This window comes from Alexandromys fortis, unplaced genomic scaffold (genome assembly GCF_014885135.2).
Source record: "Alexandromys fortis isolate MF-2015 unplaced genomic scaffold, M_Fortis_MF-2015_v1.1 scaffold_70, whole genome shotgun sequence".
In the NCBI taxonomy this organism is placed as follows: Eukaryota; Metazoa; Chordata; class Mammalia; order Rodentia; family Cricetidae; genus Alexandromys; species Alexandromys fortis.
The window spans coordinates 3,529,971-3,555,821 of record NW_026067955.1 but is presented as its reverse complement, the minus strand read 5'-3'; the positions used below and the strand labels follow the sequence as shown (position 1 = coordinate 3,555,821).

At 44.0% G+C, this 25,851-nt stretch overlaps 1 protein-coding gene across 1 annotated transcript in view; it reads left to right on the top strand.

Annotated features, from left to right (window-relative positions):
• The window catches only part of Thsd4 (thrombospondin type 1 domain containing 4), a 572,599-nt gene that overhangs the window by 35,524 nt on the left and 511,224 nt on the right, over positions 1-25,851 (top strand). Inside the window, exon 3 of the mRNA XM_050151848.1 lies at positions 1,314-1,383. Coding sequence (XP_050007805.1) covers positions 1,314-1,383 — 70 coding nt within the window. The remainder of the gene's footprint in view (positions 1-1,313; positions 1,384-25,851) is intronic.

Genomic DNA, 25,851 nt, shown 5'->3' with positions numbered 1-25,851 from the left:
AAATTATTTTCGTTGCTAGGTCATAACTGTAATTTTACAACTGTTATGAATTGTAATGTAAATATCTGTGGTTTTTTTAGACGGTCTTAGGTGACCCTTATGAAAGAGTTGTTCGACTCCAAAGGAGTAGACACCCTTAGGTTGAGGACCACTGGTGTGCTTTCATTTCCCGGCCCTCAGACCCAAATAATTGCACGGAAACTTTATTAATTACAACACTATTTGCCAATGACCAAGGTTTGTTCGTTGGAGAGTGAACCTAGAGCATGTGGCCACTCTGGGAAATCCTGCTGGGTCGCAGGGGTCTAGCTAGAGGCTCAGCAAGCGATAAATCAACTCTTCATACTTTTGCCTTTAATATTAAATGCTCATTTAGTCCTGTTGGCCTGGTGGCATATTGGATCTTAGAGGAGGTGTGGAGCCCTCCTCTAACTCTGTACCCTTGACTCCCAGGTTCTACTGTGTTCTCATCCCTAACCCCACAGAGTTGTTTATTTTTTGGAGGGATGGGGAAGTGTTTTGTACCCCCACAGTGATGGAAGCCTCAAAAAGGTGGGGAATTGCTGCATAACTGAACTGCCTTCAGGGTTAAGCTAAAACATACTCAAAAGATGCAGTGATCCAGGGATGTTCAGAATAATGGCATTGTTGATTAGGAACCAGGACTCTGGGCACTTAAATTCGTGTGTGTGTGTGTGTGTGTGTGTGTGTGTGTGTGTGCACTTGTGCACACATGAAAGTCCGAGCAGTCTTAGTGTTTTTCCTCAGGTGCTGTACCACTATTTTGTAGACAAGGTTGTACACTGGCTTTGGAACTCACTGAGTATCCACATTAGGTTGGCTGGCCAGGGAGTCCCAGGGCTCCTCCTTTCCCCACCTCCCCAACACTGGGATTAGTGCTCACCCACTTCATGCTGACCTTGTTACTTTGCTAACCAGCACATGCTGGCATATGCTGTGTTCTGTGTGAGGGTGGTGGCCATCCTACTCAGCCTCCTCCACACCTTTGAGACTGCTTTTATTATTATTCCCATTTTACAGAAGGGAGACTAAGGCTCCCAGAAGCTGTCTAAGAGCTGCAAGTCCTGCTGGGAGCTAGTAGGCCTGGAATTTCACCCCACATCTGCCCTGTGTCATGACCTTCCCCAGAGTGGGACTGCTTCCTCTTCCCCTTGTGTCTTCTCTGTGTCTGTCTCAGGACCCCGGGGTGGAACGACCTCTCCCTTCCAGGAATGAGCTGGTGATGCCAACTTCCTCTAGGTACTGCCAGAACCATACTCACAGACCTGCCTGTTGCTCTTTTTCTTTCCTAGTGCGCTGGCCACCCTCCTGCTGCTTGGTTCTCAGCTTGTTTGCCCACAGTCCTCTACTGAACACAGAAAGGTAAGTCTTGGCCACTCGGAGCCATTGCGCTTCTCTGCCAGAGGGGGCGTGGTCGCCGTGGCGGCTTCCCTTATCCTTGCTCCAGCTGGAGGTTAGTCCCAGCGGATTCCGAGTAGAAGCCCTGTTTCTGGAATATTTGCAGATTTCTCATTTTTTCCATAAGTCGGATATGAAGCCCGTGCTCAGAGTCAGTCTCTGATCTGTGAGCAGAGCTGACTTTGCAGCCTGTATCACTAAGAGATGAGTGGGAAAGCCCTGCAAAGGCTCTCGGGCAGAGGCCCCGCTCAGGAGAGGGAGCCATGACAGAGCTGGTACCTGTGTAAGCACACCTGCAAGGCCATAGGCAGAGGAAGATCAGAAAAGAAACGTGTTGTGAGAGCAACCCCCGTGTCTGAGATATGGAGCTGTAGTCACTGATGGAGGGGCCCAGCCTATACTGCTTAGTGAGGGCTCTGGAGCGGAAGAACATGGTCTTTTGTCCTCCCATGGTGATTCCTGTTGATGCTTCCCTTTGATTAGTCTAGACCAGTGGTTCTCCACTTGGAGGTTGAACGACCCTTTCACAGGGATCAAATATTAGATATCCTGCATATCAGATATCTACGTTATGATTTGTAACTAGCAAAATTACTGTTATGAAGCAGCAGCAAAATAATTATATGGTTGGGGCTCACCACAACTTGATGAACTGTATTAAAGGGTTAAAGCATTAGGAAAGTTGAGAACCACTGGTCTAGAGAATTGACAAGAACCATGATTCGGTCCCCAGAGGCCAGCTTTCTAGGCCCACCGGACATGAAGAACTCTTTTCCCCTCATGTTCTACCCACCTCATGTAGAACTTTGACCTGGGGCTTTAGCCCGCGTGGTATTGCCTGCCCGAGGAGCAGGGGCTCTGTTAGTGTATCCTGAGAAGTAGACACGTGATGTTCGGCCAAAGTATCTCAAGTCCGGTTCTGCTCCCTGGGTCTTGAGAGGAGAGTACTGAAGTGGGCTTGAGCAGATCCGGTCCTTGGCTAGGAGAGGGTTTTCCCAGGAAGTTCTGAAGCAGAAATGGACCGAGAGGAACCCGTGCAAAGGGTTCATCTGCCCCCAAGCAGTGTTTGCTGTTCTCATCTGATCTATTTAATTTCTTTCTGATCCGGGGATTACATTCTGTTTATCCGAACCAGATAGAAGTCTCTGTAGCATCTTGTTTCCCACTGGCAAGACAGCTCCGTGAATGTGGTTCTCGCACATGGCTGTAACTCTGGGGTAGAGCCTGGCCTAGTTAGGTGCTCAACGTGGTACAGATGGAATGACTGGGACCTGACCAAGGTCCAAACATCGTATTGCCAGATTAATTTGGAAATTTATAGCCTCTCACTCTGTTGTCTCATCCCCAGTCATAATTTTAGTAAGTAGAATGCTATAAAATTTATTATTGTTCTCTCAGTTATTAATGGTTGGTATTCTTGGGACTAATGGTTGACTTGCTCTAATGGAGTCCTTTTTGTTCTTATTGATGCCAAAATATGCAACCACAGTTAAAATATTTTATAAATAATCCAATTGTTTTTTGCTGTTTCTCTTTGTCTTTCAAGATAACCTGAATTATATACTGAGCCTCAGGATAAAATGTTCTCAAATAAATGTTAACCTTCATTTTTCTTAAAAAAAATATTTTATTAAATTTCATTTAATGTGAGTTGAACTGAGTCGAACTGACATCAGAGAGTCTTCACCCAGCAACTGATTGAAACAGATGCTGAGACCCACAGCCAAACATTAGGCAGAACTTGGGGAAGGGGGAAGAAGGATTTTAGGAGCCAGAAGGGTCAAAGGCACCACAAGAAAACTCTCAGACCCACTATCCTGGACTCATAGGGGCTCACAGAGACCAAACAGATCACCAGGAAGCCAGCATGGGACTTACCTCGGCCCTCTTTGTATGTTACAACTGTGTAGCTTGGTATTCTTTTGAGACTCCCAACAGTGAGAGCAGGCACTGCCTCTGACTCAGTTGCCTGCTTTCAGGACCCTTTACTCCTACCAGATCGCCTCATCCAGTCTTAATAGAAGAGGAGATGCCTAGTCTCACTGTAACTGACTGATATCCATGGGAGGCCAGCCTGCCCTGTATCAAGAGAAACAGAGGAGAAAGAGTGGATGGGGAGGGGAGGGGAAGAGGGAAAGTGATGGGGGAGGAATTGGGAGGAGAAGAGGGAGGAGAAACTTTGGTTGGGATGTAAAACAAAAACAAAAAAAAATCATGTTGTGTGTGTATATGTGCACGTGAGGGCATGTTTGCATGTGTGCATATGCATGTGTGTGTTATACATGCCAAGGGGCACATGTGGAGATCAGAGGACAATTTATGAGAGTCAACTTTCTCCTTCCACTGTGTTGGTTCTGGGGATTGAACTCAGGTCATCAGCCTTGGTAGAAAAAACCTTTACCTGCTGAGCCATCTTGCCCACCCCCCTCATCTTTCTCAAAGGTTTTCTTTTTACTGATAATGGAAACAGAAAGGTTTATGAGGTGCTTTAGAATGTTGATTTTAGAACACTAAGCTAAACAGTATCATATCTTGGTATGTAGTACTTCCTTGTCAAAATATTATTAAGAGCTTTGCGATTGAAGGCTAGATTTAAACCCGCCTCCTGCCATTTATAGATTTCTTCACTCGGGGGAAAGACATTCTCAGAACAGTTGTTGCTCATAATAAACAGATGTGTCTTCTTGCCATGCGTCCAAGAAAAGAAGGCACTCGGGCTTCCTTGGGTGGTAGGTTGCTTTTCATTGTTTGGTTAGGGCCTTGTGCAACTGTGGCTGTTATCCTGGGGATCCCCAAAAACCTGGCAGGAAAAGCAGGGCTGGCCGTAGTAGCATCCGTCTACTTAGGCCTGCAAGAGGCAGACTAAGGAAATGCTTATTAACAGGGTCTGAAACGCTGTAAAGAGACGAGACTAAGGGAATGCTGGTTAACTGAGCCTGCAACACTATCTATAAGGAACCAAGACAAGGATGCTCATTAACGGGGCCTGCATCACTGTCCATAAAGAGTTGTGGAGAATAAGTTTTTCTGGACCATGCTTTCTGTCACAATCATTTAACTCTGGCTGGTCCGGAGACAGCCAGAGGCACTGTGTATATGAATAGTCATGGCTGTGTGCCAGTAAAGCCTTATTTACAGAAGTAGGTGGTGAGCTGGATTTGGCTGGTGGGCCGAAGTTTGCTAACCTCTGCTCCAAATTCAGGATGTAAAAGAAGGGACTAGGTCTCAGGATATAGTCCATTCAATGGGGTGTTTGAGTTCAATCCCTAGAAGCCATTTAAAATTCCTGAAGTGATGGCACACCTTTGTAATCCCACCATTGGGAGACCGGAGACAGGGGGATGCCTGAGGCTCACTGACCAGCCATCATAGTCCACTTGGTGAGTTCCAGATCAGCAAGAAAGCTTGTTTCAAAAAAGAAAAAGTGGTGGATGGTGACTGAGAACAACGCCTGAGGTTTTCCTCTTACCTGCACACACGACATACATGGGACACACATGTCCACATGAATACACAGGAACACACATATGTGTGCACATGCACACATGTATTTTGGAATCTGAAGGTGGAAATAGTTTCGTATTGGGACTTGAAAGAACAGAAGGGAACTGGGAGAAAAAAATCACATAGTTTTTGATTAAAATAAGATTTATAATTGCTATCCAGTTGCTTTCATTACATAAATACATTCATAGCTGACTTATTGTTTTGTGATAAAATTGCTACTCTTGATTGTTTGCAGTGAATAGCAGACGGAATTAGAAACCCATCTATGGTCAGTTCTGTAGGGACAGCATTATTAATTTGCATGTGTGATAGGGGAGTGTGTATATGGAAGCCGGCTACTCGAAGGCTCTCTTTTCTTCCTTCTTACTGTGCTGTGTCCAACTTTAGCATATGGAAGTGTTTCCATGATGTAAGTTATTCCAACCAAGAGACATAATTTGTAAATGCTGTCAAGTAAACTATGCACGCCTCAATGTGCTTGGGTGAGTGGCTACATCTCTTCAGAACTGTCCTATGTAATAGTAAAGGCTGGGGGGACCCAGTGCAGAGTGTAAGTAGCTCTTTCCAGATGTTTCTGTCCAGAAGGCCTCCTCTTCTGGCAGGATTAGCAACCCTACAGAGGACCACTCACCCGCTCACCCTCTAGTCTCGGAATTAATTGTTGATACTTGGCAGAGGGTGGTAGTATTTTTTTTTTCTTTAATTTTAAAAGCAGGGCCCAAGACAAACTCTCTATCTAGGAAAACTGTGAAATGTCATTTTATGTTAAATATATTGATTTGTGTATGCATGGGGGACAAGTATGCCTGTGTACTTACTTGTGTGTTACTCTTCATCCACATCATACTCATCCCTATCCTCATCCGCATCCTCCTCATCTACATCATCCCCATCCTCATCCACATCATCCTCATGCTCACCCTTATCCCCATCCTCATCCACATCATCCTCACCCTCATCCCCATCCTAGTCCACATCATCCTCATCCTCACCCTCATCCTCATCCTCACCCTCATCCTCATCCACATCATCGTCATCCTCATCCATATCATCCTCATCCACACCATCCTCATCCTCATCCCCATCCTCCTCCTCCTCATCATCTTTGAGACTTTGTTGCTGTTCTGGCTAAGTTGTCTGGCCACTGGCCCCAGGATCCTACTGTCTCTAACTCCCCATCAGCAGGTTACAAACATGTGCCACCATGCCCAGGTGCTGGGTACGAACTCGGGTCCACTTGCTTGTGTGACAAGCACTTTATAGAATGAGCCGTCTTCCAGCCCGAAGTACTGTATCTCTTAACTTTCAGATATGGAAATGTAATTAATTTTAATTGCTCTTGTTTCTTACGTGTATTTTTAAAGTTCACATTTCTCGTTTGCTGTAGAAAGTGATGATGACTGGAAGGAGGAAATAAAACTCACTGCTAGGGCTGCTGGCCAGGGGCCACACTGCAGGCTGGTGTTTATAGAAACTTTCAAACAAACAGCAGAGACACTACAGAGTGGAGTGAGGGAAGTAAAATATTTGCTTTGCTAACTGATAAGCAGGTCTTGATGCAAGCAGGGGACCTTCTGATAGGCCACAGCCACCACTGATTCAATAGGGTGTTCCGTCACAGCATTTAAATGCCCCTTTAACCGTGTCCCCTGCTTAGAGGCTGAGCAGAAAGCCTGTGGAAGAGCAAAAAGTTTTCCATTGCAAAAGTTGTTTCATATTATTGATGCTTTAGAAAACGAATGCACCTAGGAGCAAACGTAGGAGGGCATCTTAGGGATTTGAGGCAGACAAGCACTTGAACATGGCTATCTGCCCATCTGGGGATACAGCTCCGTAGCAGAGCATCTGCTTGGAACACATGAACCCTAGATGCAAATGAAGAAACAGACTCATAAAGTAGAAAAGGATTATACCGTATAGAAGTTGAAGACTTAGGAAAATCAAAACATACTGTAAACAGCCAAAATATAATTGAGGTGAAGATAGTCAAGCATGGTGTGTTTTATGGAAGATTTGTATTTGGAATATACAAAGAAGCCTTATTGATCATTAATAAGAGTTAAAGCAAGTCAGTTTAAAAATGGACAAAACAGGGGTGGTAGGTGGCTCAGCAGGTAAAAGCGATTGCTTCGCAAGCCCAGTATCCTCAACGTGCTCCTTGGATCTCATAGGGGTGGGGAGAAAGGACATCTGGATTTCACAGTTGAAGGAGAGCCAGGTTTTGTCCTCTGATCCCCACATGTGTGCTGTTGTGTGTGCACATGCATGCGTGAGTGTGTGCACGCGCATACACACACACTAAAATTTTAAAAACGGGTAAAGTATTGACTAGAAAGCCCATATGAGAGAACACCCAAATGGTCAGCAAGTGTGCGCAAAGCTGTTTGGTGACAAATGTTTGTTCCTGGATGAATATTTTTTAAAATCTTGAGGTGTCACTACCATGGTTGCTAAAATCAAAACACTGGCAGTGTAAGTGTTCCGAGGGTAGGAGCTGTCAGAACTTCCATGTGTCACCGCTCACACTGCTCAGCACATACCTGTGAGGAAGATATCGGAGGCTTGGGAAAGAATGGCTGGAAGTCATGGAAGAAAATAGTGCTTAGTGTTTGCCTAGAACTAGGCATATGAGCTGCTCCCAGCAACCGGACTTTGAAAACTCCATTTAAAAGGTACTTTAATAAGACCTAGAACACTCTTGCCTCAGTGTTGGGACTTAAGTCACCCCAGACTGTGCCCCCAAAGGATCCAATTGCTTCTTAAAGCTCAACTATATCCTAGCATAAAGCTCAAAAGTAGAGGAGTGTATTGAGCTGTGGGCTAGTTCATAGACAGACTGTTTTCCTGGCATGTGGAAAGCTCTGGTTTAGTCCTAGGCACTGAAATGAATGACTATAGGAATCCGAGAATGCTCAGCGCTAATCAGGGTAAAGCCCAAGCTGGCTTGCTTTTAATTGAGTGACGACCAAGTGTGCACAGAATCCAAAATGTGTCTGTGCCCTTCTCCATATGGGGAGGGTGGTCAATCGTCTGGAACCAACTCAGTGAACTCGGACTTTAGAGTTTGAAAAGAAAGATTGAAAGCCACCAAAGTGGTGTTCTCTATGGTCAGCAATCTCCACAGAGGCCTGGGAGATATGTAATAGAAAATACTCAGTCAAACTTCTTGAGATGTCAATGGCAATTAGTGGAGAGGATTAAGCACAGCTTCAATATTGCCGAAGAAAACATGCGCGAACTTGAAGACAGAAGAGAAATTTCTACAAAATGAAACATAGGGAAAAAAGTTTCAAACGGATGGACAGAGCATCAGCAATTTCAGGCAGGGCAAGTGTGGAGTCAGGGTACCAGCAGGAGAAGAGGTGAAGGGGGCAGGATGCTTGAAGAATTAGCAGGAAGTTTTCCAAATGAATGGAAACTATCAGCAAACAGCATCATTGGATTTTAAGCACTGGCAATGTGAAGCAAATGGTACCAGTCATAGTCACCCTGCCCCAGGATAGTGGTAAAGAGGAAAATTTAAAGTCTCTGGGAACAACATTAAGGATGAGAATAGATTCCCGTCTCTTGTCATTACACTGGCATAACGACATCTTTAAAGTATTGAAAGAATAAAGTTGTAAATGTAGGGTTTTATACCAAGCAAAATGAAAATGAAACAAGTACATTTTAAAGTGTATTAACAGTGCACCTTACTTCCCTATCAGAATTATTAGCGGAGATTGGACGCCCTGGGACAAGTCTGTAACCTCAGCATTTGGGAGGCTGAGTGGTTGGATTCAAATTCAGCTTGGGTTAAGTATTAAGACTCTGTCTCAAAAACAATGTTGTTAAAGGAAATTATTTTTCATTTTTTATTGTGTGTATGTATAATGTATGCCCGTGGACACACTTGGCACAGTGTGCATGTCGTGGGGGGGCTCAGAGAACAACTTGTATAGCTTATTATCTTTTTTTTTCTTTACATGGTTCTAGGATTTGAACTCAGGTCATTAGGTTTGCATGACAAGTTTTACCCTGAGTCATCTTGCTAGTTGCTAAAAAGAAGTTTTGTAGACAGAATGAAAGTATGGGTCCACACAAATGAAGAAGTAGGCCATTGATAAGTACATTGATGAATATTGTTGACCATCATTTATGGAGGCAGATGTGCTCTGAGAAATGTGTTAGGTTATTTCAGACATCATAGATTGTACCTATAAAAGCTAGGTTGGCCATGGTGTCACTAAGCAAAAGAATGTCATGGATCCCTATCATATATTCTGCCTTTGACTGAAATATACCTCTACGTAACATGAGACTATATATGAGGATTTTTTTTCTTTTTAAGTGTCTTTCAAAGATTGGGTTTAAATAAGAATAATTCTGTGTTACAGGATTTATAACATATGCCTAAATATAAGGCAACAATAAAATAAATCCCAGAAAAGGGTACATTTAACACTGTGAGGGTCTTACTATACCGTATGCTAAAAGGTATTATAGTCTTTGAATATTAAATTGGATAAATTAAATTTAATAAGTTAATCTTAGTACTATATACCCTAAACTTATTAAAGTACAGTATAGAATAGCTTACAACCCAAAAAGATGCAAAACAGAACCCTAAAAATGCTTGAATCAACAGAAAAATATGCAGCATTTATGGCTGAAGAAGCTCAGACTGAGACAGGCATTCTTCCCAAACTGACCTGTAGCTTTGACATCATTCTAAGACAATTTTTAGCAGATGGTTTTGCTGCAATCGACAGGATGATTTCAAATTCCTCAGGGAAATGCAGAGGACTTTAGATAAGTAAAACTAGTATGTCTTTTAATTGCAAGATTTATGCCATTTAATATTTTTCTCATTAGGTAGGGTAATCATTATAAGGATTGTATGTTATTGGCATAGAGGTAGACAGATAATGGGACAGAGCAGAGTATAAAACTTGATTTACACATATATGAAAAACTGATTTTTTTGATCTATAGCTTTATATATCCAGATTAATATGATGCTGGAATCATTGTATATCCACATGCCAAAATATGGACTTCAATCCACTTTTTTGTATAATAGTATATAAATTAACTCGAGCTTAATCAATGAGGGATGGAAGGAATTCCCCTTAACATAATAGAAGCCATATAGTTGGAAGTCTGTAGCACTCAATGTCAAAAGAGAGAACAGTTCTCGTGCAAGAGCTACAATAGGCACAGGTCCCCATTTTTGCCACTTATTCAACATAGAACTGAAAGTTCTAAGGAGAAAACTTGGGTAAGGAAAAGAAAGAAAAGAAATTCAAACTGGAAGAGGATGAGGAAAATAAATTCTGAATTCGTAAGTGTGCTCAGCAAAACAACAAGATGCCAAGTCAGCAACACAAGGATCAGTTAAGTATCTACCCAGTAAAAGTGCTCAGTACAAACAGGAAATGGACCAAGGAGGTGAAATCCTGAACAGCGATACTGCAAAGTGTTGTGTATTGTGCCTTCGTTGACTAGCTGCCTAGACCTGAATAATCACACAAAACTATATTAATTACATTGTTCTTGAGTTCTCAGTAGTCCTCCTTGTCCGCTATGTTCAGCGAGACCTGTTTTATCCTGGGCTTTTTCAGACCCAGGCCAGCTGGCCTCGGTGAGTTCCCAATAGAACATCCCCATTTCTCAGTGTGTGGGTGCACCCCTCGCGGTCCTGAGTTCCTTGTTCGTGCTCTCTCTCCTTCTGCTCCTGATTTGGACCTTGAGATTTCAGTCCAGTGCTCCAATGTGGGTCTCTGTCTCTGTCTCCTTTCATCGCCTGATGAAGGTTAATATTCAGGAGGATGCCTATATGTTTTTCTTTGGGTTCTCCTTCTTATTTAGCTTCTCTAAGATCACAATTATAGGCTCAATGCCCTTTATAGAACAATGGCAATGGGTTTTTGATCCTACTGCACGTATTGGCTTTGTGGGAGCCTAGGCAGTTTGGTTGCTCACCTTACTAGACCTGGATGGAGGTGGGTGGTCCTTAGACTTCCCACAGGGCAAGGAACCCTGATTGCTCTTTGGGCTGACGAGGGAGAGGGACTTGATTGAGGGAGGGGGGGTGGGAAATGGGAGGCGGTGGGGGGGGAAGAGACAGAACTCTTTAATAAATGAATAAAAAAAACTATATTAATTACAACACTGTTTGGCTTAGGTATATCCCTACCTAGCTCTTATATCTTAAATTAACCTACTTATATTAGTCTGTGTATCACTGCGAGGCTGTGAAGGTAAGTGGCTTTGGCTGCTACATGGCATCTTCCTGACTCTGCCTTCTTTCTTCCTATAACTCTACTTGGATTTCCTGCCTTGCTATATTCGGCCCTGCCATAGGCAAAAACAGCTTCTTTTTTTAACCAATGGTAATAAAACATATTCACAGCGTACAAAGGGGATTCCCACATCAGTGTTGCTGGAACTGAAGAGGACGTAGATAGAGGTAAAGACTTACCATGTTCATGAATTGGAAGGATTGCTACGCTTATGGTGTCAGTACTACCCAGAGCTATCTCTGAATTGGCTCTGAATAATGTAGCTATAATAAGTACCATGTTTTGTAGAAATAAAAAGGTCACCCTAATATTTATATGAATTTTTAAGAGAACAGATAGCCAAGGCAGTCTTGAAATAAGAACAAAGCAAGAGGTCCCATGCTTTTTTTAAAAAATTATTGTTTAAAAATGTATTGCAAAGTGACATTGATCAATCAAAGTGACTAGGACAGGACTAGGACGAGGGCGATTGGAGCAGCAGTGGAATAGAACAGAAAGGACAGAAACGAAGCTTGAACATTTGGTACCTATATGACTCTTGCAAGGGTGCCAAGATCATTTAATGAGGAAAGGACAATCTGTTTAGCAAGTGATGCTGGGAAAACTGTATATTCCTATGCAGAAAAGCATAGTTGATGCCACCTCACGCCATATACAATAATAACTCAACATGGATCAAACACCTAAATATATGACTTAAAACTACAGAAAACTTAGAAGAAAGCATAGGACAAAATATTTAAAATTTCCTAGATGTGATACCACAGGCACAATGATGAAAAAATTAAACAATTGGACTTAATGAAAATGCAAAATGTTGTGACTGGAGGCGTGGCTCAGCCGTTAAACATGTTAGCTGCTCTGGTACAGGGTCCAGGTTCATCAGCACCCATGTCATGGCTCGCAACTGTCTGTAACCCCAGTTGCAGGGATCTGATGGCTTCTTCTGGTCTCCTCATGGGCAGTGTACCCACATGAATACACTTACATGCAGGCAAAAAAAACCCACATAAAGTAAAACACATCTTTTTTTAAGAATAAAATTATACTCTACCTCAAAGGCATTATCATGAGCGTCTAAAGGCAATCAGAAAATTGGGAAAATATTCATACAATCAGGAAATTGATATTAAGAATATACAGACAACTCTTATTGTTTTGGCTTTTATTGTTTGTGTTTTGTTTCTTTCCATTTTTGAGACTGGGTTTCTCTGTGTAGCCCTGGCTGTCCTGAAACTTCCTCTGTAGCAGGCTGGCCTTGAACTCATGGATATCCGCCTGTCTCTGCACCACCACCACCTGGCTTATTCAGAGAACTCTTATAGCCCAACAACAAAACAACCAGATTCATAAATGAACCAAAGACTGGCATAGATGCTTTTTATTAAAAAAAAATGTAAAAGTGCTCAATAGCACAAGGAACGGATATTTCATGTTTGTGAGGGACAGAAGTAGCAGAGGAGGAAAAGGTGACTAAGGGGCAAAGAATGATAGATGTTTACTTACCTTGATTGGTGGTGGTGTCATGAATGAATACAAATGAGACAACATTAAATTGTACATTTTATGATTAACTTATTATAGACCAGTTATATGTCAGTGAAGCTCTTAAAAATAAACTACTTATTATTTAAGCAACAAATGAAAGAAATCATTTTTTAAGTATTTGCTTTCTAGGTATTCTCCTGTATGTGTGTATGTTCTATATGTATATGTGTGATAGTTCTGTGCATGTATGTGCGGGTGCCCAGAGAGGGCAGAAGAAGACATCAGATCTCCTGGAGCTGGACTTCAAAGTTTGTGAACCACCTGATACGAGTAATAGGAACTGACCTCTGCTGCTCTCTTAACCGCTGAGCCATCTCCCCAGTTCCAACAGATGAATCTTTATAATCATTATGCTGATTATAAGAACCTAAATACAAAGGAACACACACTTGTGTTCCATTTATACTTAGTTTCAAGATGAAAAGATGATTTCTGGATTAGTGAGAAAGGAGGAGTGGGTAGTGACTGGGAAGGGATGTAGAGGAACATTCCAGGGGGTTAGAAATGTTCTCAGTCTTAACACAGGTAGAGGCTATAAAGGTCTTGAAAGGCTATAGCTCCATCTGTTTACAATGAACAGACCTTATGGTTTTACATATATTAAGCCTCAATTAAAAAGGTCAGTGGAAGGGCCAGGGGCATTTCTCAGACAGTAGAACCTTTGTCTTGTAAGCATGAGGACTTGAGTTTGGGTTCTCAGAACCCATGTAAAAAGCTGGACACCCATCAAAATCCCAGCAAAATTCTTCACAGACCTCAAAAGAATGGTACTCAACTTCATATGGAAAAGCAAAATACTCAGGATAACCAAAACAATCCTGGGCAATAAAAGAACTTCTGGAGGCATCACAATCCCTGACTTCAAACTCTACTACAGAGCTACAGTACTGAAAACAGCCTGGTATTGACATAAGAACAGACAGGAGGACCAATAGAACTGAATAGAAGACCTGGATATCAATCCACGCATCTTCGAACACCTGATTTTTGACAAAGAATCAAAATATAGCAAATGTAAAAAAGAAAACATATTCAACAAGTGGTGCTGGCATAACTGGATATCAACATGTAGAAGAATGAAAATAGATTCATATCTACCACCATGCACAAAACTCAAGTCCAAATAGATCAAAGATCTCAACATAAAGCCAGCCACACTGAACCTTGTAGAAGAGAAAGTGGGAAATACACTTGAACTCATTGGCACAGATCACTTCCTAAATATAATCCCAGCAGCACAGACACTGAGAGAAACAATTAATAAATAGGGCCTCTTGAAACTGAAAAGCTTCTGTAAAGAAAGACACGGTCAACAAGACAAAACGACAGCCTACAGAATGGGAAAAGATCTTCACTAACCCCACATCAGACAGAGGTCTGATCTCCAAAATATACAAAGAACTCAAGAAATTGGTCACCCAAAGAACACATAATCCAAAAAAAAAAAAAAAAAAAAAATGGAGTATAGCCCTAAACAGAGAACTCTTAACAGAGGAATCTAAAATGGCTGAAAGGCACTTAAGGAAATGTTCAACATTTTTAGTCATCAGAGAAATGCAAATCAAAACATCTCTGAGATTCCATCTTATATACCTGTAGAATGGCCAAGATCAAAAACACTGATGACAACTTATGCTGGAGAGGTTGTGGGAAAAGGGGAACATTCCTGCATTGCTGGTGGGAATGCAAACTGGTACAACCTTTTTGGATGCCCATGTGGCGATTTCTCAGAAAATTAGGAAACAACCTTACTCAAGACCCAGTAATACCACTTTTGGGTATGTGTCCAAAGGATGCTCAATCATGCCACAAGAACATGTGCTCAGCTATGTTCATAGCACCTTTGTTTGTCATAACCAGAACCTGGAAACAACCTAAATATCCCTAGACCGAAGAATGGATAAGGAAAATGTGGTACATTTACACAATGGAGTATTACACAGCAGAAAAAATAACGACATCTTGAAATTTGCAGGAAAATAGATGGAACTAGAAAACATTATTTTGAGTGAGGTAACCAAGACACAGAAAGACAATTATCACATGTACTCACTCATAGATTGTTTTAAAACATAAAGCAAAGAAAACCATCCTACAAACCACAATCCCAGAGAACTTAGACAACAACGAGGATACTAAGAGAGACTCACATAGGTCTAATCTACATGGGAAGTAGAAAAAGGAAAGATCTCCTGAGTAAATTGGGAGCATGGGGATCTTGGGGAAGGGATGAAGGTGGAAGGGAGAGGCAGGGTGGGAAGCATAGAAAAATGTAGAGATCAATAAAAATCATTAAAAAAAAAGAACTACTCATGCAAATTAAAAAGAAAAAAGGGCACCCTTAGCATGAGCCTTCAGTTCTACAGATGATGGTATGGAAGGGGAGACAGATGGAGCCTAGAAGTTTGGTGGTCCATTAGTCTAACCTATCGGATGAGAGACTGTGATGGTTAACCTAATTGTCAACTTGATACAACCTAGAATCACATATGGAGAGTCCTCTCAGGGACTGTCTACATCAGGGTGGTCTATGGGCTTGTCTGTAAGAGATTATCTTGGTAGCCTTAATTGATGTGGAGAGACCCACCCTAAATGTGGATGGCACCTTCTAGTAATGGTCAAGATAAAGGACCAGGAAAGAATGACAGGGAGCTTTGTCTTGTTTGGCCCACCTTTTTGCTGGCGAGTTCATCTATGCTCTTACTGCCATTGCTCATTGCTTTGCTGGTGTTAGAATCAACTTCTTCAGGCTTCTAACATGAACATCAGTGACCCTTTTAGGAAGCCTCCAGGCCTTGGGCACCAGCCGAGCAATTAGCACGTTCTTGGCCTCTCCAGTGCAAGCTTGCACTGTTGGACTACCCCGACGATCATATAAGCCAAGCCAGCAAGTTCTCTTTCAGCATATACTCCTCCCATTTGGCTGTGTTCCTCTAGAGAACCCTAATTAATATAGAGACAATGTCTTAAACAAAATTAGATGGTGCCTCAGGAGTGACACTCAAGGTTGTCCTTTGACTTCTGTGCAGACATATCCATGCACATGCTGCACAGATAACACACACACACGTGCACAGTCTGTCAGTCCATCTATCAGTTGGTCAGTGGAGAAAAAGCAGAGAGAATATGTTCAATCTAATGCAGTACTGATATGACAATCAGAGTCCCTGGAGGGGCATGAGATTGTCCTTTGGAAGTGACCAGGAGACAAAGATATTCTTCAAAGAACAGCCCCAGGCATGCTGTCAGCAGGCAAGCATCCAGTCACAGAGCTGTGCAGAGTTGGAAGTAGATTCTGAAGCAGTCGCTGTGTCTCCTCTAGCTGCTCTTTGTCAAGCGTTCTGTGTCTAAGGTCGTGAAAATGACTGGTTGCTTCAGAAAAGTTAAGCAAGATCATAGACTCAAAGGTCTTAGTACGAGAAGGGTCTAACACTCACTGATTCTTGCTATGTTAAAGTCTTGGAGTAAAATTCAGTTGCAGGGAAAACCGTCACATTTGCTTCTAGTAAAGATACAGCAGCGAGTGACGGACTTGGTGTTTGGACCCTTTGTAGGGGAGGCCATCTTCAGGCCTTTAGTTCAAAAATCACTGGGCAGGTCTGGCAGCTTCCCTGTTTGTTGCCAAAAGCCAACGGACCCTTCAGCTCTCTGCTTTTATTATCTGGGAGCTTGTTATTCCTAGGGAGGTAATACAAAGTGGAGCATTCTGTAACCGCACTGGCAGTGTTTCCTGACTCCCCTGGCTGTGATGGGGTCTACTGGACACTTTTCTTGTTGCCATAAGCACAGAAGTCACTAACACACAGAAAGGTTTATCTTGGCTCACGATTATAGCCATCATGGCAGGGGAGGCATGGCGGGGTGAATGACACCAGACCGGAACCAGGGCAGATAGGATCTCTTAAGGCTCATGCCTAGTGACCTATGTCCACCACTCTAGCCAGCTCCTAAAGGGTCCTTAGCCTTCACCCTAATGCCCCAAAGTAGAGACTCAATGTTCAAAATGGCCTGTTGGGGAGCTTTCAGATTGAAATCCTAACAGCCTGCCTGTTCTGCCACTTGAGCTCTTTGCACTGGTCAGGCTTGGCCAGCTCCATGTGAGTTGGTTTCTAGCCCTCCACGTTGTGTAAGGGTGTTTGTCTTGGCCATCCTGGTGCTGACCAAGAAGATTAGGGGGAAGTCACGATGGCCATCCTGTGCAGCCTGAGACTCATGTTGACAACGCTCGCCCCGATCTCGGTGTGGAAAAGGTCCAGTGCAGACAAGATGGTGCCTACTCAGGAACCCAAGGCAGGAGGACTGTTTGATCTTGGAAGTTGGAAGCCAGTCTGGGCAAGACAGCTAGACTTTGTTTCAAACCAAACCAAAGGACTGAGGGTCTCCTGGTCAGATTATCACTTGGCCTTGTAAATACAAAGACTTGAGTTAGATAATTGGAACCCAAGTAAAAATGCAGTGTGTGCCGGGAGGCAGAGTCGGGAAGACCCTTGGGTCCTCTTGCTGGCCAGCCAGTTTAACCTAGTTAGGGAACTCTAGGCCAGTGACAGATGCTGTCTCTAAGGAGGTGGGATGGTGTTCCTGATGACACTCAAGACTATCCCCTAGCCTTCACACACACAAATACATATGTATTCATGCCCCTCACACATACCTGCACAATAGGAATATACATACAGATGCACACATTCAGAAAAACATAGTCATCATGAGAAAGCTGGAGTGACTGTATTAATATCAGACAAAAATAAACACCAAGTCAGATGGTATGAACAGAAATAAAGAGGGACATTTATTTATTTTTTTAAAGAGAAAATGCGTGTGGTGACCCCCTCCACCAAAGCTCAGGTCTCCGAATCTGCTGCTTATAGAAGTGCTAAAGGCCACCAGAAAGGGACATCAGAAAGTGATCTAGAAAAACTGGGGTGCCCCACATTTATACGGTGAAGGTGGTGTTCACTGACTCTTCTTCCCATCACACCCTCTGCCTGGCAGCCGGTCTCTGTTGGTAATTCACTGTGACCAAGTTCAAAGGCAGACGCAGAGCTAAACAAACCATGTTGGTTTGCTGTATCAAAAGGTTTTTAGTATGTATTTTGCCTGCTTCACAGAAACACAATCCAAGAGTATAAATTCCTTCCTTTGGAAGCCCGTGGTTCCATTTCTAAGAGTATTTAAAAATAAATACATTTTTAAGTGTGTTATTATTGTCTGAACGAGCTCCATTGCCCTTATCTCCAGTGTGATCTTGCCATGAGCAAGCCAAGGAGATATTTTTGTGTGTTTCGATACTAACAAAGTGACTTTGGGACCATAAATGGTTCTAAGAAAATGAGGATTTTATGTGCTTTAATTTTTTTCCTCAAAATTTCCATTCCCTCCCACACTTATGCACACAAAACCCAAGCCATAAAAAGGTATTTTTTCAATAGCTCCTCAGTTCTCCGCTATGTTATATTTCCAGGCCAGATTACAGTAAAAACAAAGCTCTGACTGACAGAGTAACTTATCACCTAGGCCACAAATCTTAGTCATTGGAAGAAAAAAAATGAATCAGTATAGTTTGGGGACCACTGGGCTTGAGTGTTTTGGGTGGTCTGTCTTCTCTGAACCCTGGCTTTGGATCTTGGTGAAGGAGTAATTTGGCAAGTGGAATCTTCACATGCCAGCTATCTTCCTTGCCCACCAAGGATGCTGGCTCCCTCGTCTGTTTGAAGGCATTTGCTTTGAGTTTTGTATGCACCATGTATGTTTTAACCTACATGCGTGTCTACCTACACCCCCCCATTAATTCATCATTTGTTTCAAGTTGTTCTGAGAAGAACTTGGACTGCCTGACTGATATTCCTGTTATGCTCGGTAACTGTGGACCTCCATAGTGGAAGGAAGGAGAGAACTGACTCCCAACAGTTTGACTTCCATATTCCCATGCTATATAACATATATACATGGATGGGGACACACACACACACTGGGGATTGTAAATAATTAAAAGCAGTGTCCCCTTCTTGTAAACCTTTCAGTTTCTCTGGGAAAAAAAGGTGATGTCAGGTCTTTTTAGGACATCGCTCAGAGCTATGCTCAAAAACAAATCCCATCCGGTACAGCTTGAAGAGTTTACTGCTGAAAAATGGGGGAAAGAAGGTAGGATCCAGAGCCATGCACGTGTGAGATGGGCTAGCCATGGAGCTTGTCCAGACCTCTGCCCTCTGCGGAGAGTGAGCTCTGGTGGCTTAGCCAGCAGACCCTTTGGCCCACATGTGGTGATGGTTGGCTGCTGGTGTTCCATATTCACCTTCTAGAACAGACGGTTTTCTTGTTGTTGACAAAGAAATCTCAGCCTGAAGACATGAAGTCCTTGCTGCCAAGCAGCAGAAACCTGTAGTCAAGCCTCTATTATTGTTGTTCTTGTCTCTGTGCAGTTACATCAGACCATTTTCAAGCACATATGCATTGTACTTTGGGCATATCTCCCCATACTTCTGCACCCTCACTCACTTGCCCGACTCTTTCCCCCGAGTCTCCTTTGTTCTCAACACAGTTTTGCTTCTGCTTTCATGTCATTGGTATAAATGTAGTTTTGCAAGTTCTAGGACCTGCAAATTAGAGAAAACATAGGATGTTTGTCTTCTTAAAACATAAGATGTTTGTCTTCTTGGACTCAATTCACCTAACATGATCATCTCTACTTAGGCCCATCTCTCTGCAAATGACATAACTTCATTCTTCTTTATGACTGGAAAATCCCATTGTGTGTGTACACTGCATTTTCCTCATCCATCCTCCTGTTGATGGGCACGTAGGTTGGTTCCACTCTTTCGCTGCTGTGAACAGGGCTGCAGTTGACATGGATGGGCAAGTGTCTCTGTGATGTGCTGACTTTGGATAAACACTATGAAGTGGGATAGCTGGGTCATATGAGAACTTAAGATGAGGCTGGGGAAATGACTCAGGTGGAAAAGTGTTGGCAACTGTGAGGACCTGAGTTCAATCATGTAAGCAAGCCAGGAGTCGTCCCAGCAATGGTGAGATGGGAAGCCGAGTGGGTGGCCTGGTTGGTGTAATGAGAGACTCTGTTTCAAAGGAGAAGTGAAGAGTGTAGGGCACAGCACCTGAGGTAGCCTCTGACTTCTACATGCACACATGCATGCATATATGCGTTTATCTACTACCATGCAAAGATTTATACACATACAAAGAACTTAGGACAGAAAAGGGGTAATGCCTAATGTTAAGGTCCTTTACTAGAATCGGATATACGGACTGTTGTTCAGAATGCACTGGCTTTGGAGGTCTTGTGTCTTTTTCTCTTTGATCCACCAGTAGTTTATTTTACAAAGTGATGATTTAAACCATGATTAAGCCCATGAGTCACCTGATTCTTCCTTGGCCTATCCCTCTTTCTTTTTAATGAGCCCCCATGGGTCTTAATTTTCTACTCTATATTATAACCTTTGGCTTTGATATGTATTATAACCCTTTGTCTTCTTACATTTATATTCTTTTTATTTCTATGGTAGGTCTATATCAGTATCTGCTGTGTGTGTGCAGGTCCCCTTAGAGGTCAGCTGAAGCTTCAGGAAGCTGTAGCTGCCCAACATGGGTACTGAGAACCAAACTCTAGTTCTCTGGAAGAGTAGCAAGTGCTCTCAACCACTGAGCCATTCTGGCAGCCCTGTATTGTCTTCAGTGTTTTAAACACACACACACACACACACAAAACCCCACCCCCAGCATCTGTGGAAAGCACACAGAGACAATGGAGGTTGTAAAATGTCAGAGGACAAATGAGTTACAGAGCCTCCTTCTGAGTGGTGAGGAGAGCATTCTGTCCTCTGTCCTCACCCTCCATGTGCCTCCTGTGCTGCTCACATGGAAGACACATCACATAGACACAGGGGCTCTCGGGAGTTGGACTCAGAGCCCCTGATGGGTGTGCTCATGGGTTTGAACAATGCACGGGGGTTAGTGAGCATGCATGAGTACAGGGCCTAGATGAGGACGACAGCAACAGTGGCTTGCAGTGAGTGGCTACCCTCTGGCTGGATACTGGGATCACAAGGGAGGGTAGGGGTAAGTATGGGTCTCCATGCCCAATATCTAAGTATTTCCTCGTGGCACCTCTGCATGGCAGGGACTGCTGCTGTTCTTGTTAACAGATGAGGGAATGGAGGTTCAAAGAAGCCTCCAGGCAGAACCTTAAAAGCCAGGTACGAATGATTCAGGGGGCAGGTCTGAAAAAAAATTAAAAGACACATTGAAAGGACTGCTGGCAAGACGGCTCTGAGTGCAATACTTGTCGCCAAGACTGACAGTCTGAGTTCTAGCCCCCTGGACCCATAGAACTGACCTCTGAAATTGTGTGTCCCCCCCCCCGCACCCTCCACATATGTGTGGTGCCCCATAAATACATAAAAGAATAAATAAATAATTGTAACTGTACATTTCTCTCCCGCCTGTCAGTCTCCAAATAGCCACTCTGAGGCATAATATTAATTATAAACTGTTTGACCTGTTAGATCAGGCTTATTTTTAACTTGCTCTAACCAATTACCCGTTTCTATTATTCTATATTTTCCCACGAGACTCTTCTTGCTTCTCCCTTCATTCCACTTTCTTTCTCCCTCTGTCTCTGCTTGGATTTCCTATCTAGCTATATTCTGCCTGCCATAGGTCAAAGCATCTTCCTTATTAACTAATGGTAATAAAACATATTCAAAGCATACAGAGGGGAATCCCACATCAAATAATTGCAATAAAGAATTATCCAAAGAAAGGAAGGAGACGTTATTCAGTGTTAGGGGACCGGCAAACACTAAGATTTGAAACAAATGAATGAGATGGTCTTGTGTTTCCAGGAGACAATGTGGCTGAGGTCTTTGAGCCTCATTTGTAGGGTCTGAACATCGTGTGGTCTGCTTTCTTGGAAAAGTCACCTGGGCCTCCCCACCTGGTGCCTTGCCTCTCCTCCCTTCTCACGTGGTGAGGCCACTTGGTTGTGTAATGCTGTCCCATGACTCGGGAGATAACCAGTTTGAATGTGGTTATTTATGTGACTCTGAGCTGAGGCTCAAAGAGGACCATAAGAGCTGGATTTCTCTGGGAAAGTTGGAGCTGGCAGGACCTGCTGATCGCTGAGTCCTGCAAGCTGCATCTCAAGTGATATTGGGCAAGTCACTTCTGCTCCACGTGTTTGCTCTGTCTCTTGTTTACCCTGAAACAACAGTGTGGCTGTTCCCAGAAGCAGAACCTACCGTGGAGCCTGCTGAAGTGGAACACCGGTTACTGCAACACCAGGTACTGCAAGGCATTGCAGGCAGTACATTATTACAAGTGAAGCCCTCTAAACCACCTAGTGAAAAGTTCAGGCAGGTCCAACCTTTGGCCCACAGATAACTTTGGATGAGGCCCGACACAAAAACCATAAGCTTACTTAAAACACGGTATAATGATTTGTTGGTGTGATTTATTTTTGTAACTCAGCTGCCCTGCTCTTGAGTGTGAGCTTCATAGATGGCAGCATCTTTGTTGCAGCGTCTAAACATCAGCTACACCTGTGCAGTCCCAAAGTCAAGTTTCCCAAAGTTGTCCTCATTGGCCTCTGCTTTTGTCTTCAGACTTGTCAGGTGGTGGCTGTAGTAGGAGACTCATCCTGGCCTCCACCCTGTGTAACATCGCTTTGTAGGACACGGTCTAGATAAGAACAAACCAGAGACAGGATGCTTTTTCACAAGTGAGGCATGGCTGCGTTTCCTCCACAAGGAAAGCAAGCAGAGCGAGAACAAACCAAAGTGGGATTCCTGATTGAGCCCCTTGCCCCGTGCCTTCTTTGCAAGGGCTGATCGCCAGCACCAGACAGGGAAGGCTGATGGCTATATTGAAATATTTGCTAATAAGCAAGGCCTTCCCTTCCTCCATCCTTTCTCCTCCACTAAAGCCTTTCTAGAAAACAGGGCAAAAGCCGTGAGCGGAAGTGGCCTTCTCTGTGCAGCCCCAATTACCCCTTGTGTCTTTGTCACTGTAGACCTGCCTATTAGGTGCCCCCCACCCCTGGGTGATCCCGCCTGATTGACTTGCCCATTGTCCTTCCCCTGGAGCTAGAAAACAGCCCGGGAAAAGCAGCATGTTGGGATGGAAGGGGCCCTGGTTAACAAATGCTAATGCTTGCCAGGCGCTGGACCGTTTAGTCTCTCCAAGATGTGTCCGTCCAGCGACAGCGACTTTGAAAGGACTGTGGCTATGGAATTGGAGACAGATGCTTAGCTGGCCATGGGTAGATATTAAATTATATTAAACTATGCAAACTGTGTCTCTCATGCAAGGCTTGCCTCAACCTTACGTCAGCCTTTACATTTGCATCTCTATAGAGAATGAAATAAAAGCAGCGTGTAGCTTGCTCATTTCTATTCATAACTGCGAGCTGTGAGCTTTGGGCATTCTGGCTGCCCTCTACCCTGCACAGTGCAGGCCAGATGATTCCTAAACTTTCAAGGGATTTTAGAGTTTCCTGCCTGCCCCTTGGTCAACTCAGGTTTGTAAGGTCTAGGGACTGAAAGGGTTAGATACCATACAGGACTCATTGGACGGCGACTTGACATCTGGGGCAATCCTGCTTTATGCCTGCAGGCCTGATAGGATTATTAATACCACCCCTTTCCTCTGAAAAGGGACCTAGTTTGATGGGGAATTGCAGTTATCCTCTTCATGCCTGTTAACTGCTTCTGAGTAAGACGGGATGGGCAGTTTGTCACGTGTAATCTTTTTTATTAATTTTTGTAGAAAACAAACTATCTTCTTTCATTTATATAACAATCCCAGTTTCCACTCCCTCCCTGCCTCCTATTCCCTCCACCTACTTCCTACCCCCTCATCCACTCCTTTGAGAGGGTAAGGCACATTGCTTTGGGGAAGGTCCAAGGCTCTCCCTACTATCTAAGCTGAGCAAGGTATCCATTCAAAGAGAATGGGTTTCCAAGAAGACAGTTCAAGCAGTAGGGATAAATCCTGGTGCCACTGCCAGTGGCCCCACAGTCTGCCCCAGCCATGCAACTGTCACCCACATTCAGAGGTTCTGGTTTGGTCCTATGCTGTTTTCTTCCCTGTCCGGCTGGAGTTGGTGAGCTCCCATTAGCTCAGGTAAGCTGTGTCAGTGGGTGTCACTATCATGGTCTTGACCTCCTTGCTCACATTCTCACTCCTTCCACTGTTCAACTGGACTTTGGGTGCTCAATCCAGTGCTCCAATGCAAGTCTCTGCCTCTGTTTCTCTCAGTTGCTGATGAAGGTTTTATAGTGGTATTTAAGACATTTATCAGTCTGACTGCAGGGCAAGGCCAGTTCGGACACCCTTTCCTCGTCTGCTTAGGGTTTTAGCTGTCATGAGTAATTTTCAAGTGAGTTAGAGACCTGAGGTGGAGGGTGTAGCTGTCTAGAGGAGACAGGAGACACCCAGGACTGAGATTGATTGGGGAAGAAGGTTAGGCAGGCCTAGGGTGATTCAGAGGATGAAGATGGCCCAAACTAAGGGGTGGGGGTGAGAGCAGAATAGAGTCTTAAACATCGCAGAGGTCTCCTCCAAGGAGCTGAGAGCCTGCTGGAGAGTGGGAAGGACAGATCTAGGGGCTGGGAGGGCAGATGGGGAACACATACTTCACCTTGACACCAGAAAGAGCTCTAGGGATTCTGGCATGAGAAAACCAAGGTTGAAAGAAAGATTTAGGGATGGGGTGATGACTCTGTGGGTGAGGGCTGGCTGCATGAGGACTGGAGTTGAGATCCCCGGAACCCAAGGAAAGCTCAGGCAGGGTTGTGGCCATCTGTAATCTCGGCTCTCTGGCCGCAGTGGAATGGTATCCCCAAGACAAGCTGCCTAGCTAGGGTAGCTAGAATTGGTGAGTGTCAGGATACCATGCCTTAGTACACAAGGTGGGGAGACATTCATGGAGACAACCACTGGCCTCCACAGACATGTGCAGCATGTATGTGTAATGCCCACCCACATCTGTGCACATACACACTCACACACACGCACACATGCTAGAAAAGAAAAGAAAAGAAAAGGAAAATTCAGTCTATCCTCGTCTTGATGGGCACTCAACCACCTGCCAATGGCTGACAGGATTTGGCCCATGGAGACTGTCTCTGCCTATTCTTCACTAGCTACCACTGCCTGACCCTCTCCCATGTCCCATGCCATTAACTAGGGCAATTAAAGATTTTTACACACGACTGCATGTGGCAAATGGATGTTCTGGTCTCTTGATTTCCGCTGAGCAGAAACTTCCAGCCAAGAGTCGACATGAGCCTGCTGTTTCAACAGGGGCTGGAATGATTATTTCAACATGATTTCTGACAGGAAAATAAAACTCAAAAGGACTCATTTCCAGGAGCCTGTGGCGAAGTCAGAACATGCTCAGTCAGTCCCCCAGGGGCCATCAGGGAAAGGCTCTGTGGGGTGTTTCTCTGCGCTTTGGGTGGTGATCTTATTCGGATACACTGGGCTATCTGGATGAGAGCAAAGACTCCACATGTCTGCTCCCATCCCCCCTCCCTCCCTCCTCCTCCATCTTTATCTCTCTGCCTTCCTCCCTCTTGTCTCCTTCCTCCTTCCCTGCCTTTTCCCCCTTCTCCCTCCTTCTCTCTTCCCTCCCCTCTCTTTTCCTTTTCCTCATCTCTCCTCCCCCTCCCCTTTCTTCCCTCTCTTTCCTCCCTCCTCCCCCATTTTCTCGCTTGCTGTTGCTTTCTCTTTTCCTTTCGTTTGTCATTCCCTCTTTTCCTACCCATATCCCCCTTTTCCCCCTTTCTTTTCTCTTTTTAGGGGATTTCATTTTGCTTCTGAGACAGGGTCCAAGTCAGCCTGGAACTCACTGTCCTCTTGTTCCTGCCTGCTCAATGCTGAGGTTACAAGTATGTACTGGCTTGCCCAATGCTTTGTTACTTCCTGGAAAGGTCATCCCATGCCAATTCTAGGGTCATACTCTAAGCAAGACACTGTCGTTTCCTGGTCTTCCAGCACTGTGGTAATCATGGTCAAGGCCCCCTTGTTTTACGGAGAAAGAAAATAAGCTTCGAGGAGTTTAGGGACCAGTTGCAGGTGT